The 15,883-nt window shown below is 44.7% G+C and overlaps 1 protein-coding gene across 1 annotated transcript in view; it reads right to left on the reverse strand.

Annotated features, from left to right (window-relative positions):
* Positions 1–3,116: 3,116 nt before the first annotated feature.
* Positions 3,117–15,883, reverse strand: part of LOC144694742 (R3H and coiled-coil domain-containing protein 1-like) — a 29,215-nt gene continuing 16,448 nt past the window's right edge. Inside the window, exons 6-11 of the mRNA XM_078565315.1 lie at positions 14,573–14,751; positions 13,613–13,683; positions 12,720–12,815; positions 7,079–7,219; positions 5,218–5,261; positions 3,117–3,283 (exon numbers count right to left, since the gene is read on the reverse strand). Coding sequence (XP_078421441.1) covers positions 3,254–3,283; positions 5,218–5,261; positions 7,079–7,219; positions 12,720–12,815; positions 13,613–13,683; positions 14,573–14,751 — 561 coding nt within the window. The 3' untranslated portion in view covers positions 3,117–3,253. The remainder of the gene's footprint in view (positions 3,284–5,217; positions 5,262–7,078; positions 7,220–12,719; positions 12,816–13,612; positions 13,684–14,572; positions 14,752–15,883) is intronic.

The raw sequence follows: 15,883 nt of genomic DNA on the forward strand, positions 1-15,883 counted from the left end.
ATCTCAATTTTGAATATACACAAGACTGAGCATCCACAGCTCTGAGTTAGAGAATTCTGAAGATTCAGAAACCTTGGAGTGAATTAATTCCTGCTCATCGCACTTTGAAATGGCTGACTCCTTACTTTCAGCCTTTGACACTGAGTTCTGTACTCTTCCGCCATGGGAAACAGCATCTCATTCTCCTAAGAATTTTATACATTTTTGTAACATCACTTCTTATTCTTTTATAGGCCGGAGAATATGCACGGATTCCACTCCATCTCTTCACATGGGGCAACACTCTCATCCCAGGAATCAATCAAGCATGGGTAGTGCTTTAACCAGTGGGAACACTGCAATTTTATTGCTCTCAAAACTGGGGTGGGGAATGGGGAAATGAACCTGAGTCCTGGACATGTCAGCTGCTTGGTGCACAAACTCTCAGGCAGCAGTGGCTGCCAAAGTCACTTAATTTATAACAGAAATCAGGTCACCAACTGGTCGTTTTCTTCAAGTCTAGTGCCTGCAGCTTTGAAATATCTGGTGCAGTAAAGCACAAGCAGACAGTAATGATCAAGTACTGACAGAGTGAGACTGGAAACCGCTCAACAGTTTGTTAAACACTTGCTAACTCATTCCAAGCAAGCATTAAATTGGGATCTGCTTCAAAAGGCAACAGCATTCAGGGAAACTTCCCAACAAAGATTACTGTCACTGTACAATAAGAATGATTTGCAGCTTTTTCAAAACTTTGTCTATTTATTTATAATTAGTTCTATGAAGGAGATGAACATGGTGCATTGGCAATCACAGAATTGTTATGATGCAGAAAGAGGCCATTCGGCCCATTGTGTCTGCATCGGCTCTCCGAATGGGCATTATGTCTCCGTGCCATTATCCTGCCTTTTCCCCATAACCCTGCACATTGTTTCTATTTAAATAATCATCTAAGACCCTCTTGAATGCCTTGATTGAACCTGAGCCCACCACACTTCCAGGCTGTGCATCCCAGACTCGAACCACTCGCTGTATGAATAAGTTTTTCCCACGTCACATTTGCTTCTTTTGCAAATCGCTTTAAATCTGTGCCCCCTTGTTCTCAATCCTTTTACAAATGGGAACAGTTTCTCCCCATTCACTCTATCCAGCCCCCTGATGATGTTGAACACCTTGATCAAATCTCTTTTAGCCTTCTCCTCTCCAAGGAGAACAGGCCCAATCTCTCCAATCTATTTTCATCACTGAAGTTTTCCATCCCTGGAACCATTCTCGTAAACCTCTTCTGCACTCTCTCCAATGTGTTCACATCCTTCCTATAGTGTGGTACCTAGAACTGTACACAATACTCTAGCTGAGGTCTAACGAGTGTCTCATATAAACTCAGCATAACCTCCCTGCTCTTGTACTCTATGCCCCTATTAATAAAGCACAGGACACTATATGCTTTATTAATTGCTCTACACCTGTCCTGCCACCTTCAATGTTCTAGGCACATATACACCCAGATCCCTCTGCTCCTGCACCCCCTTGAGAATTGTACCCCTTATTTTATATTGAAATATGGAATGAAACAACCAAAGAAACTTGTTTTTATATTGTACTTAAATTATCACATTGTCTCAAAGTGCTTCACAAGGGCATTATTTGACAAAGTCTGTCACTGAGCCATGTAAGGAAACGGTAGGAATGGTGACCAAAAGCTTGGCCAAGGAGGTCAGTTTGAAGGATCATCTTAAAGGAAGGGAAAGAGATTAGAGAGGTGGAGAGGTTTAGGGAAGGAATTTCGGAGCTCAGGGCCCAGGTAGCTGAAAACATGGCTGCCTATCAGCATTGTGCAAGAGGCCAGAATTGGACAATGCAGGGTTCTGAGAGGGTTGTGGGGCTGGAGGATGTCACGGAGATAGGGAGGGAAAGGCAGTGGAGGCATTTAAAGCTAGGATGAGAATTAAAAACTCGAAGTGTTGCCGAACTGCAAGTAGGTGTGTGCAAGCTGCCTTTTGACGCTGTTGCTTACCTATTCCCTGAGAACTGGAGAAAAGGATTCACTGGTGAATGAACAAGTCTGACGTGCTGCTTTTTCCATGCGAACCATTTTGAAACCAGCCGAGATGATCCCTCACACACTCCGAGCCCATGTCCATTAAAGGTAGACAGAGCCTGCGAGTCCACACTTCAGAGTGGCATCCCACTCCACCAGCTTCCGCACAAAAACCTCCACTGACACTCCCAGTGCCAGTCCTGAGGGAGTGCTGCACTGTCAGAGGTGCCATCTTCTGCATGAGACATTAAATCCGGGTCACCTCCACCTTCAGATGTATGTAAAGGATGATGTGGCACCATTTTACAGAGCAGGTATCCTGCACACTCTTTGTCCTTCAATTAATATCACTAAAATAGATTATTTGGTCATTGTCACAAAGCAGTCCTTGGGAGCTTGCTGTGCACAAAATTGGCTGCAGTGGCTGTACCTCAAAAAGTAATTAATTGGCTGTAAGGTGCTTTAAGATGTCCTGAGGTTGCGAAAGGTGCTATATAAATGCAAGTCTTCCTTTCTTTACTTTTATCCCATGCCCCCTCCTGACTTGGCGTGACACTGCTACATCCCAGCCTCAGCCCGGAAACCTTTTCATCGAGTGAGTGGACGGCCGATTCTGCATTTTGTCCCACTTTTCCGGATCCTAGGCCGAACGAGATTAAGATAACCCCAAAGTCAGTGATGAATCTCGCCTCCCCACTTGAGGTACAGACTGTTCTTCAGGTGTGATCTGACAAAGCCAAAGCATTTCAATGGGGCAGCACTAGCCCCAGACAGACAGTACTAGCCCCAGACAGACAGTGTGCCAAATGTCAAATCACTGGCAAATTCTTCATCCAGCACAGCACGAGACCATTTGGCCCACGATGCCTGTGCAGGCTGTCTGAAGGAGCTATACAATTAGTCCCAGTCTCTCTGCTCTCTCTCCCTCATGTTCCTACTCTCGAATGTACTGTATCATTTCTCAAATTAGCAAAGGCAGGAATCCATCATGATGCCAGCCATTTTCAGAGAGCTTCTAGTCACTGGTGCAGGGTCAACTCTTGGCCAGACAGAAGGAAGCCGTACGCCGAGAAATAAGTCAGGCTGAATACAAAAATATTGTACCTCTTGGTCATAGATAGCTTTAATACTCCATCAAAGTGCACAGATTCTTTTTACAAATATGCCTTGTGTGTGTGAACGATCCGTGCGTGTCATCTTCGTCAGACCAGGGTTTGTCTCTTTCCTCTGTCATCATTCAACAGCTGCATCACCAGCAGAATCCTGCAACACCAAAACAGAATGGCCAGGCTTGAATAATCATTATGGTTTGCTTTGGCCTCCATGGAGAGTCAGCAAAACATACAGAGGAATAAATCACGATGCAATCAAAGAACATGCTGCACGCTTTTTTAGATTCCATTCAGGATTCAAATACATCTCTAATGACTTGGAGCCTGATCATAAGTTGCAATCTTTCGGCAGCAAAATGTGACATGACCCATCTCCCTGTCACTTAAGGGAATAACAGGCCAAGTCCCAGAGTTTCAGGGACTGGGTTTTGTTGAGAAGGAGCTCTGGAGAAGAGTCATATGGACTCGAAAGGTGAACTCTGACTCCCTCTCCGCAGATGTTGCCAGAGCAGCCGAGTTTTTCCAGCACTTTATATTTTCATTTCGGATCTCCAGCATCCGCAGTGTATTCCTTTCATTCATTCATAAGGTTGTGGGTTCAAGTCCCACTCGAAAGACGAGCACACAAAAATCTACGTTGGCAATTCTATGAGGAAAGGTTGGACAGGCTGGGTATGTACCCATTGGAGCTTAGAAGATTGAGAGGTGATCTTGTTGAAATGTATAGGATCCTGAGGGGACTTGACAGGGTGCATGCTGAAAGGAATGTTTCCCCTTGTGGGGAACACAGTTTAAAAATAAGGGGTCTCCCATTTAAGATGAAGATGAGGAGAAATTTTTTTCTCTGAGGGTTGTGAATCTTTCGAAATTTCTTCCCCATGGCGCGGTGGAGGCTGAGTCATTCGATGTTTTTAAGGCTGAGGTAGATAGATTCTTGACGAACAAGGGGGGGTGAAAAGTTATCAGGGGTAGGTGGGAATGTGGAGTTGAGGCCACAATCAGATCAGCCATGATCTTGCTGAATGGCGGAGCAGGGCTTGAGGGGCTGAATGGCCTACCTCTGTTCCTAGTTCATGTGTTTGTAAGCTAAGTGTGTGCCTGATGGTCAAATAAAAATTCTTCCCAGAGTGCACCATTTTCATTTATGGAGACTGCCCAATAAAAGGACATGAGCACTCTTGACAAAATGTTCTTGTGGGGCTGGGGGGGGAGAAGCACTCTCAGTCTTTGTCATGTAACACTCAGTACAGATTGAAGTGTTACTATAGAAACAAAATGTTCTCTAATCAGTAATGCACAATGTCAATATCTCCCTCACGCACACTCTTTGTAACATGTTTAACCCCTCATTTTGTTTCATCAGCTGTTTTTTGTTCTCCAGTTGGTGTGTTTATATTCCTTCAATCCCAATCTGTTGAGCTGCAAACCCCTTACATGAACAGCATCGAGCCTCGCTGAAAGACTAGAGCTGTGCTTTACATTCTTAATATCAAGGTTTCTCAATGGAAACAAGATGGCTCATGTTATTCTCCAGCATATTTTTTCCTTTCATGGGCTGTGGGGGAAATAGTGGAATCGGACAGATGTGCACTGACCATCTAAAGTTCCCTGGTTCAATCTTGTGTTTCCGAAGTCTCTTTAGGTCCAAGCCGTGACACTCGCCCCCCAATTCAGGAAATTGTGGGTTCAAGTCGCACTCCAGAGACCTCACCACAAAAATCCTGGCTGACACACCCAGCGCAGACCCAAGGGAGTGCTGCACTGCCAGAGTTGCTGTCTATTAAATGAGATATTAAACCGAGGCCCCCTCCATCGTCTCACGTGAATACAAAAGATCCTGATTTTAGAGCAGGGGCGTTCTCCACAGTGTCCTGGCCAATATTTAGAAACCAGTACAGACTCAGTGGGCTGAAAAAACCTTCTACTCGGCTGTAATATTCTATCATTCTCTGAGTTCACAGGTGAAAGCCAGTTGGGAGTAAGGGAGAGGTGAAGTGAGGAAAGAAAAAAAAAAGCACAAGTAAGCCAAAAGCAACGCAATGGCTTCCATGAGATGTTCAAGGTCTATGAGCGTAAAGTACATACCAGTGTGTCTTCATTGCCATCTTCAGTCTTCTTCTGAGGTTGAACTGCAAGGCCAAAACAGAAAGATGCAATGAGAAAAAGGCTCAAGGCCATGGTCAGACAAGACAGCCACTCATGTCGACAAGTAGTTGAGAAAAGGCCCAGAATATTTATCACTCTTCCATTCAGATGTGGCCTTACACCACCACAGGACGCCCCCAAAGTGCTTCACGACCAAGGAAGTACTTTTGAAGTGTCGTCACTGTTGAAATAGAGGGGAGGCAGCAACCAATCTGCGCAAAGCAAGATCCCAGAAACAACAACAATCTGAGATTTCACAGAGTGATGTTGGTTGAGGGATAAATATTGGCCAGGACATCTGGTGAGAACGCCCCAGCTCTTCTTTGCTGGAAATGCTGTGTGATCTTTGATAGCCGAGATGGTAGGTGGCCCCTTCATTTGATGTCTCATACCAAGAGGCAGATTTCACAGACAACACAACCAATCCTCTCAGCATTAGAATCATAAAAGGCCCATGTAGTGTTTGGTGAAGACTCTGTACCTTCAGACCTACTTCTAACCAGTAATTTTATTTTTTCTTTCATGTGGGTGTCACTGGCAAGGCCAGCATTTGTTGCCCATCCCTAACTGCCCTTGAACGGAGAGGTTGGTAAGGCCATGTCAGAGGGCAGTTAAGAGTCAGCCACATTGCCGTGGGTCTGGAGTCACATGTAGGCCAGACCGGGTAAGGACAGCAGATTTCCTTCCCTACAGGGAATGAGTGAACCAGATGGGTTTTTATGGCAATCGAGGATAGTTTCATGGGCACCATCACTGAGACGAGCTTTGAGGAGGGAAAACAAAGCAAGGGAATACTCAATAAATGGGAAGTTATTGGTAGAAGTTGAGGAACTGAGACACCTTGGAGTGGATGTCCACAGGTCCCTGAAGGTGACAGGACAGGTGGACAAGATGGTCAAGAAAGCATATGGAATGTTTCCCTTTATTGGGCAAAATATTGAATACAAAAGCAGGGGTGTAATGATGGAACTGTATAAAACGCTGTGCAAAACATAATTGCTCTGGAGAGAGTGCAGAGGAAATTTACAGGAACACTGCCAGGGCTTGAAAGTTGCAGCTGTGAGGAGAGATTGTAAAAGCTAGGGTTGTTTTAGAACAGAGGAGGCTAATTTTGTACACCTAATTGAGGTGTATAAAATTATGAGGGGCCAAGATAGGGCAGACAGGAAAGATTTGATTTCCCTAACTGAGGGGTCAATTAGCAGGGGGCATAGATTTAAGGTGATTGGTAGAAGGATTAGAGGGGACATGAGGGTGGTGGGCATCTGGAATTCACTGCCTAAGTTGGTGGTTGAGGCTGAAACGCTCAACTCATTTAAAAGTTATCTGGATCTGCAGAAGCACTGTAACCTGCAAGGCTACAGACCAGGTGCTGGAAAGTGGGATTAAAAATGAGCGGCTAGTTTCTTCTTTCTCTTGCTGGTCGGCATAGACATGATGGGCTGAATGGCCTCTTTCTGCACTGCAACTTTTCTATGGTTCAATTCCAGATTTTATCAATCGAATTTAAATTCCCCCAACTGCCGTGGAGGGATCTGAACCCACGTGCCCCAAATATTAGCTTGGGCCTGTGAATTATTAGTCCAATGACAAAACCACTACACCACCATCTCCCCCAGTTACGTACCCAACTTATTTTTTTTTTTAGATTTTATCAACACAGTGTTGGCTGCTTTTGCTGGGAGTCTGTTCCACTACTCAAGAGAGTAAAAAAAAAACACATGGTCTCTCCTGCCTATCTCTCTTTGTGATTAATTTGGAATCAGTCCTGGTGCTTTGAAGATGTAGAGTTGGCACTCACCTTTTCTTTCACCTGGATTCTTGGGCTTGGGGTCTCGCTGGCCCTTCCGCTCACTGGTTTGGAGTCCGAGAGCTCGAAACACCAGCCTCTTGGCGATCACAGTGTTGGTCTGGCCCCTCTCCTTCACTGGCTGCAGGAATTCTGCAAGCAAAAGCAAATCGATGAAGAAGTGCTTTTCAAGTTTTCCCTGCTAGGAGTTCTCAGGAATTGACCAAACACAGTGAAGGCAGGGAGAGGATGAAAGAAAGCTGGCATTGATTTTAAACCCCAACAATTTCCAGCAGAAATTCCCAAATACTCCACAAAATCCGTGGACTCTGTTGCTATGCAGGCAGGTGCAGCAGCTAATTTATGTGCTGCAAGATCCCACATGTCGCAAACTAAAGACCAGAAAGTCTGCTTTTGATGGTGTTACTCGAGGGAGAGATGTTGAGCAGGAGAATTCCCCAGCACTTAGGACAGTATGCCTAGAGCTTGTATTTTCGCCTCAACAGACAGGCATGAAACAGCGTGATTTCTCATCCAGAAGCTGGCATCACAGGCAATGGATTGTCAGCCCACATCATGTGGCCATGTCCTGCAACGGGGCTTCAACCCATACACTCTGAACTTGGAGGTGACTCAATTCCAGCAGAGGTACTGGGAAGGAATCACAGAATTTTAATGGCACATAAGGAGGCCATTCAGCCCACCGTGTCTCCAAACAAGCATTATAACCTAGTGTCTTTGCCCTGCCTTTTCCCCATATCCCTGCACATTGTTTCTATGCAAATAGTCATCTAATGCCCTCTTGAATGCCTCGATTGAACCTGCCTCCACTACACTTCCAGGCACCTCAGACCCGAACCACTCGCTGTGTGAATAAGTTTTTTTCTCACGTCATATTTGCTTCTTTTGCAAATCACTTTAAATTGTTGTCCTCACATTCTTGATCTTTTACCAACGGGAACAGCTTCTCCCTATCTACTCTGTCCAGCCCCTCATGATTTTGAATATCTCTGTCAAATCTCCTCTTAGCTGCCTTCTCTCCAAGGAGAACAGTCTCAACCTCTCCAATCTATCCTCCTAGATTAAGTTTCTCATTCCTGGAACCATTCTTGCAAACCTCTTCTGCACTCTCTCCAATGTGTTCACATCCTTCCCTATAGCGTGGCATCCAGAACGGTACACAATACTCCAGCTGAGGTCTAATGAGTGTCTTATATAAATTCAGCATAATCTCCTTGCTCTTGTACTCTATGCTCCTGTTATTAAAACTCAGAACACTATATGCTTTATTAACTGCTCTCTCCACCTGTCCTGCTACCTTGAATGATCTATGCACATATGCACCCAGGTCTTTCTGCACCTACACCCCCTTCAATTTCACCCTTTATTTTATATTGTCTGCCAATGTTCTCCCTACTAAAATGCATCACCTCACACTTCCCCACATTGAACTTCATCTGCCACCTATCTGCCCATTCCACCAACTTGTCAATGTCCTCTTGAAGTTCCACACCATCGTCCTCACAATTCACAACACTCCCAAGCTTCATATCATCTGCAAACTTTGAAATTGTCCTCTGCACACTAAGATCTAAATCATTAATATATATCAGGAAATGCAAGGGTCCCAATATCGACCCCTGGGGAACTCCACTACAAACCTTCCTCCAGCCCGAAAAATAGCCATTAACCATTACTGTTTCCTATCTCTCAGCCAATTCTGCATCCATGTTGCTACTGTCCCTTTTATTCCACAGGCAATAATTTTTCTCACAAGTCTATTGTGTGGCACTGTATCAAATGCCTTTTGAAAGTCCATGTACACCACATCAACAGCATTACCCTCATCAAGGTTTCTGTTACCTCTTCAAAATAATCCAGCAAGTTAGTTAAACACGATTTCCCCTTTAGAAATCCATGCTGGCTCTTCTTTATCAACCCATATTTTTCCATGTGACTACTTATTCTATCCTGAATAATGGTTCTAGAATCTTGCCTATCACTGAAGTTAAACTAACTGGTTTGTAATTGCTGGGCTTATCCTTACAACCTTTTTTGAACAAGGGCGTAATGTTTGCAGTTCTCCAGTCCTCTGGCACCACCCCTGAGTCTAGAGAAGACTGAAAGATTATGGCCAGTGCCCCTGCAATTTCTACTCTCACTTCCTTCAATATCCTTGGATGCATCTCATCTGGTCCTGGTGCCTTATCAACTTTAAGTACCGACAGTCTATTCAACACTCCTTATCAATTTTGAAGCCTTCTAGTGACAGAGTTTCCTCGTCTGTCACCATGGCCTGGGCAGCATTTACCTCCTTGGGAAAGACGGATGCAAAGGATTCATTTAATACTGCAGCCATGGCCCCTTTGTCCATGTGTGAATTCCCTTTGAGGTCCCTAATCGGCCCTACTCCTCCTTTTACCACCCTTTTGCTATTTATATGCATATAGAAGACTTTGGGATTCCCCTTTGTGTTGGCTGCCAGTCTTTTCTCATAATCCCTCTTCGCTTCTCTAATATGCTTTTTCACCTCCCCTCTGAACCTTCTGTATTCCTCTTGGTTCTCAATTGTATTTTCTACCTGACACCTGTCATAAGAGCACTTTTTCTTCTTTATCTTCATTTCTATCTCCTTTTTCATCCAGGGAGCTCTGGATTTGTTTTCCCTACCTTTCCCTTTCGATGGAATATACCTTGACTGTGCCCGAACCAATTCTTTTTTGAAGGTAGCCCATTGTTCAGCTACAGTTTTTCCTGCCAACCTTTCGTTCCAGTGTATCTTGTGCAGCTCCGTTCTTGCCCCATCGAAGTCAGCTCTCGTCCAGTTAATTATCCTTACTCTGGATTGCCTATTGTCCTTTTCTATCATCATCCTAAAACGTTCAATACAATGATCACTGTCTCCTAAATGTTCCCCCACTGACACTTGATCTACTTGGCCCACCTCATTTCCAAGAACCAGGTCCAACAGTGTGTCTTTTCTTGTTGGATTGGACACATACTGCTGTAGAAAGTTCTCCTGAACACAATCTAGAAACTTGTGACCCTCTCCGCCCTTTACACTACCACTGTCCCAGTCTACGTTCAGGTAATTAAAGTCCCCCATTAGAACTACTCTATAATGCTTGCATCTCTCTGTAATTTTCGTGCAGATTTGTTCTTCTACGTCCTTCTCACTATTTGGCGGTCTATAGACTACACCGAGCAATGTAATTGCTCCCTTTTTGTTCTTTAGCTCGAGCCAAATAGATTCGGTCCTTGGACCCTCTGGGACATCCTCTTTCTCCAGCCCTGCAATGCTGTCCTTAACCAATACCGCTACCCCTCCTCCTTTTCTTCCTTTTCTATCTTTTCTGAACACTTTGCACCCGGGAATATTTAACACCCAGTCCTGCCCTTCTTTGAGCCAGGTCTCTGTTATCGCCAAAACATCATATTTCCACATGGCAATCTGCGCCTGTAACTCCACAATCTTATTTACTATACTCTGTGCATTCACATACATGCACAGTTACCCTGATTTTGATTTTGTTACTTTCTCCCTTACCCCGACTTTACCTATGAACTTACTATTCTCTATATTAGTGCTATCTGTCCCTCCCAGTATTTTGTGCACCCTGGTATTCCCCTCTAATATTTTCTGTTGGTTCTCACACCCCTGTGGAGTTAGTTTGAAGTCCTCCCAACAGCACTAGCAAAACGCCTGGCAAGGAACTCTGTCCTAGTTCTGTTCAGGTGCAACCAGTCCGGCTCGTATAGGTGCCATCTCCCCCAGAGCCAATCCCAATGTCCCAACCCAGTGTCCCAGGAATCTAAAGCCCTCCCTCCTGCACTATCTTTTCAGCCATGCACTCATATGCCTTATCCTCCTATTCCTGTACTCACTGGCACGTGGCACTGGGAATAATCCGGAGATTAATACATTTGAGGTCCTGCTTGCTAATTTTCTACCTAGCTCCCTAAACTCTGATTGCAGGACCACATCCCCCTTCCCATCTAAGTCATTGGTACCAATGTGGACCACGACCTCTGGCTGATCACCCTCCCCCAGAAGAATGTCCTGCAGCCGCTCTGTGACATCCTTGACTCTGGCACAGGGAAGCAATATACCATCCCGGGGTCAAGTCTACGGCCACAGAAACGCCTGCCTGCTCCCCTAACCAATGAATCCCCTATCACTATTGCTCTTCCTTTCTTCTTTCTCCCCTCCTGTACAGCCAAGCCACTCGTGGTGCCACAAACTTGGCTCTGACTGCATTCCCCTGAGGAACCAGCTTCCAAAACGGAAAACCGATTTGTGAGTGGGACCCCAGGGGACTCCTGCACTACCCGCCTATTTCTCTTGGACTGCCTGGTGGCCACCCATTCTCTCACTGTCTCCATGCCCTTAAGCTGTGGCATGACCACCTCTCTGAATGTGCTATCCACGTAGCTCTCAGCCTCACGGACGCGGCACAGAGACTCCAGCCATCGCTCGAGCTCTGAAACCCAGAGCTCAAGTTTCTGCATCTGGCAGCACTTCCTGCACATGTGGTTGTCTGGGACACTGGTAGCGAACATGACTTGGCACATATTACAGGACATGCATTCTACTTGACTGAGCTGCCCTGCCATGTCTTAACTCTACTTCCCTTACATTAACTTTATTCTACTTTGGATTACTTATACTACTTTATTATATTGGCCCTAGATTTCCCTTATTCCTGGCGCTTCTCAGTTAAATCCAAGTCTAGCAACTTGTTTAAAAAATTATACTGTTCTAATTTACTCACCAGGTCATACTTACCAAGGCCGCCATTCTTCTTTCTGAGGAAAGGTAGAAAAGGAAAGGTGTACCTCCTCCCTGAACTCCATCAGTCACCAAACTCCAACCGAAGCACTCTACTGCAGCCCAAAACAGCACTCTGGTGCAGACAAAGTCAGCACTATAAGATAACCTTTATACTCTCTGAACCTAGACTCTGGAAACCTGATTAAGCCAGTTATCTAATTAACTAGTTGCAGCTGAAAGCAGAGCCTGTGTGAGCCCTGTTTTAAGGCTGGACTAAAACTCACCTTCTTCCAACCCCAAGAGCAGCATTTAGTTAATTGCCAAATTAAAGGAAGACTAGGCTTAAGATAGAATTTAACCCCTAAACTCCCTCAGTCACCAGACCCCAACTGAAGCACTCTACTGCAGCCCAAAACAGCACTCCACTGCATCACATTTCCTCCACATGGGCATTGGGAAAATCTCTGATGGAAAACTGTGAATTCATTCAGAAAAAAAAATCATTGTGAAAAGTAAGAAAGACTTGCATTTCTATAGCAACTTTCACCTCAGGACATTGCAAAGTGCTTCATAGCCAATGAAGTAGTTTTGAAGTGCCACTTGCCATGTAGGAAACACAGCAGCCAATTTGCTCACAGCAAGCTCACACAAACAGCAATGTGACAGTGACCAGAAATAAGAACGTGAGAGATAACCTCCCTAATCTTCGTTTAAACCATAACCGCAGGAACTCAGACAAAACACCTCAGGGCGGAGACAGAGCCTTGTTTTAAATCTCACCTGAAAGAGAGTTTCACTCCTTCAAGGGACACGAACTCTCCGCTCCAACAGGAGAACACACCACAAGGGAATACAAACAGTCTGCAACCGCGAATCGATTACCTGAGCTCCTGGCGACCTTGAGCTTTGACTGTTTTGTTGCTTGAGACAAAGGACGTGTTTTTAGCTGGGAATGACTGAGGGACAAGGCCTCAGAGGCTGAAAAAACACACAGGTAAGAAGAAAAATAACTCCACAATATACAGTTTCTCCAGAATTTTGCATGCAAACATATTGCTTGTTACTTTCAGATTGCCTCTGGCATCTTAAATGAAATCCAGAATTTGGACCAGATCAGCTGTGCTCACCCATCGTGCCTGCACTAAGTGTACCAAACATTCTGATCCATGTAACACCCCCAGTTGAGTTCAGAGTCAGGATAGTTAGAGACCAAACAGAGCAGGCACAGGATTGGGACCTCGGCCTGCCAGCAGAACGTCTCGCATTTAGATAGCGCCTTGAACATCCCAAGGCGATTCAGCTATCTGAGAAAAGTGACAGGGAGCTACAGAAGGAAACATTATGACAGGTGATTCAAAGCTGAGGTCGAAGGGGTAGGTTTGAAAGAGGATCTTTAGAAGGAGAAGTCTGGAAAGAAGATTCCGGGGCTTAGGGCCAAACAACTAAAGGTACAGCCATCAATAATGGGGTCGATTAAAATGGGAGATGCTCAAGAAGTGGTGGTGGTCAGGAACCTTGGAGCATTATAGACACAAACACCAACATGGAGTAGTAGTAAAGAGAAGTGTGTAATTTTGACATAGTCAAAGAAACAGGTTCGGGATTTGTGAAGAGTTTTTTTTTAAGAAGTACAGATTGAGGTTTCCATTAAAAATGACCCCCATCTACCAAGATTTAACTTCCACATGTTGGAAATACCTAATACATCCCATAAAGTGATTGATAATCAAAAAGTCGATCAGTGAGAGTCATCACATTTGATAAAATGCCCCTACCTGAATCCACACAGGAAAATATTCCCAAAGCGTGAGTACTATCCACCCATTTTATTCGGAAGCCTTTGTCACTGGCAAGAAAAAACAAAGGATAAGTCTCAGAAAAGATTTGCATTTCTGGCACATATGATCACCCCCCCTGGGAGGTCTTGTGGCTCTGAGGCATAAGCTGTGGGTTCCAGTCCCACTCCAGGCATTGACGGCCAAGGAAGGTGTGTTCATAACGTGGTCAAACAGATAGAATATCAACCTGCAAATCCTTCCAACACATGCCAACAATAGGCGGTAAGAGTGGGAGAGATTCCTGATCAGTCAAGTTTCACACAGAGAGGCACCCCTCAAGCTATCGCCCCTGCCTGTCCCAGGAAAAACAAGCTACGGAAACAGATGCAAGTGTGTGCTCTGCCTGCCTCACATGTCTCCAAAAGGTGCAGCATTGAGAATCGTACAGGACTGGCAGTCTCAGTGACCTGCTCAAGCCTCAACGCAGAGTTTGAACCCTCAACCATTGCACTGATCTAAAGGTACCTCACTTTGCAGTTAGTTTTATTAATCACATTTATCATTCCAGCTAAGCCCATTTTCCTTCAACAGAATAGGTTTCTCTGAAAAATTAACCAACTGTGGTACTTTTTGGGCAAGCTAGGCATGGATGTCAAAGGTTAAAATGTTTTTGTACCTATCTGACTTACAATCAGTTAATTTTCTGCGACAGATTATTTTGTGAGGAAGGGGAGAGAGAGAGAAAAAGAGAAAAGCTTGTTTCAGCACATGAGATTGAAGTTGTTAGGTCATGTTATAAACTTAAAGTTCAGAGTGTTGGTCTGGTATCCTATCATCTGAAATCTCGCTAAGTGACTGCTTGCAATCGTCCTGCCATAGAGCCATCCTGTCCAACTCGAACGAAAACATGAACTCGAAACTGGTGCTTGAGACAGAAGAGGAAATCTAGACACTTACTGAAAGCTGCTAAATGCTTCCTGTATATCTTCAGTCTGCAGCTGAGGCAGGAAGTCATAGATTTCAATGATGTGTCCAAACTCCAAGTGAGCCGTGTGGTCTTGCCCTGACAGATAGGTGGAATAATCAGACTGAGGTTGTTCAATACTGATGCTGATCTCCCCCAGGCAAGCCGAGAGCTGCAATGGTCAGAAAAGCAGGTTTATGGAACAGAAACAAAGTTTATCCAAACTGAAAACTACATTTAAATAGCACTTAGAACCATAGAACACTACAGCACAGAAAAACAGGCCATTCGGCCCTTCTAGTCTGTGCCGAAATATTATTCCGCTAGTCCCATCGACCTGCACCCAGTCCATAACCCTCCAGACCTCTCCCATCCATGTATCTATCCAATTTATTCTTAAAACTTAAGAGTGAGCCCGCATTTACCACGTCAGATGGCAGCTCGTTCCACACACTCACCACTCTCTGAGTGAAGAAGTTCCCCCTAATGTTCCCCCTAAACCTTTCCCCTTTCACCCTAAAGCCATGTCCTCTCGTGTTTATCTCTCCTAATCTAAGTGGAATGAGCCTACTCGCATTTACTCTGTCTATACCCCTCACAATTTTGTAAACTTCTATCAAATCTCCCCTCATTCTTCTACATTCCAAGGAATAAAGTCCTAACCTGTTTAATCTTTCCCTGTAACTCAACTCCTGAAGACCCGGCAACATCCTAGTAAATCTTCTCTGCACTCTTTCAACCTTACTGATATCCTTCCTGTAGTTAGGCAACCAGAACTGCACACAATACTCCAAAGTTGGCCTCACCAATGTCTTATACAACCTCAGCATAACATCCCAACTCCTATACTCAATACTTCAATTTATGAAGGCCAGTATGCCAAAAGCTTTCTTTACAACCCTGTCTACCTGTGACGCCACTTTCAGGGAATTATGTATCTGAACTCCCAGATCCCTTTGTTCCTCCGCACTCCTCAGTGCCCTACCATTTACTGTGTATGTCCTATCTTGGTTTGTCCTTCCAAAATGCAACACCCCACACTTTTCTGCATTAAATTCCATCTGCCATTCTCTGGCCCATTTTTCCAGTTGGTCCAGATCCCTCTGCAAGCTTTGAAAGCCTTCCTCACTGTCCACAACGCCTCCAATCTTAGTGTAGGAACTTGTAGGAACAGAAGGGGTCTTTTATTCATTCACGGGATGTGGACATTGCTGGCACGGCCAACAGTTAACCTTATTTATCCTTTCAAAAGCTCAAATCACAACTCAATGAACTGCAACTCTGTTTAAAAGTAAAATGCTAGA

Source organism: Cetorhinus maximus, chromosome 20 (genome assembly GCF_964194155.1).
Source record: "Cetorhinus maximus chromosome 20, sCetMax3.hap1.1, whole genome shotgun sequence".
NCBI lineage: Eukaryota > Metazoa > Chordata > Chondrichthyes > Lamniformes > Cetorhinidae > Cetorhinus > Cetorhinus maximus.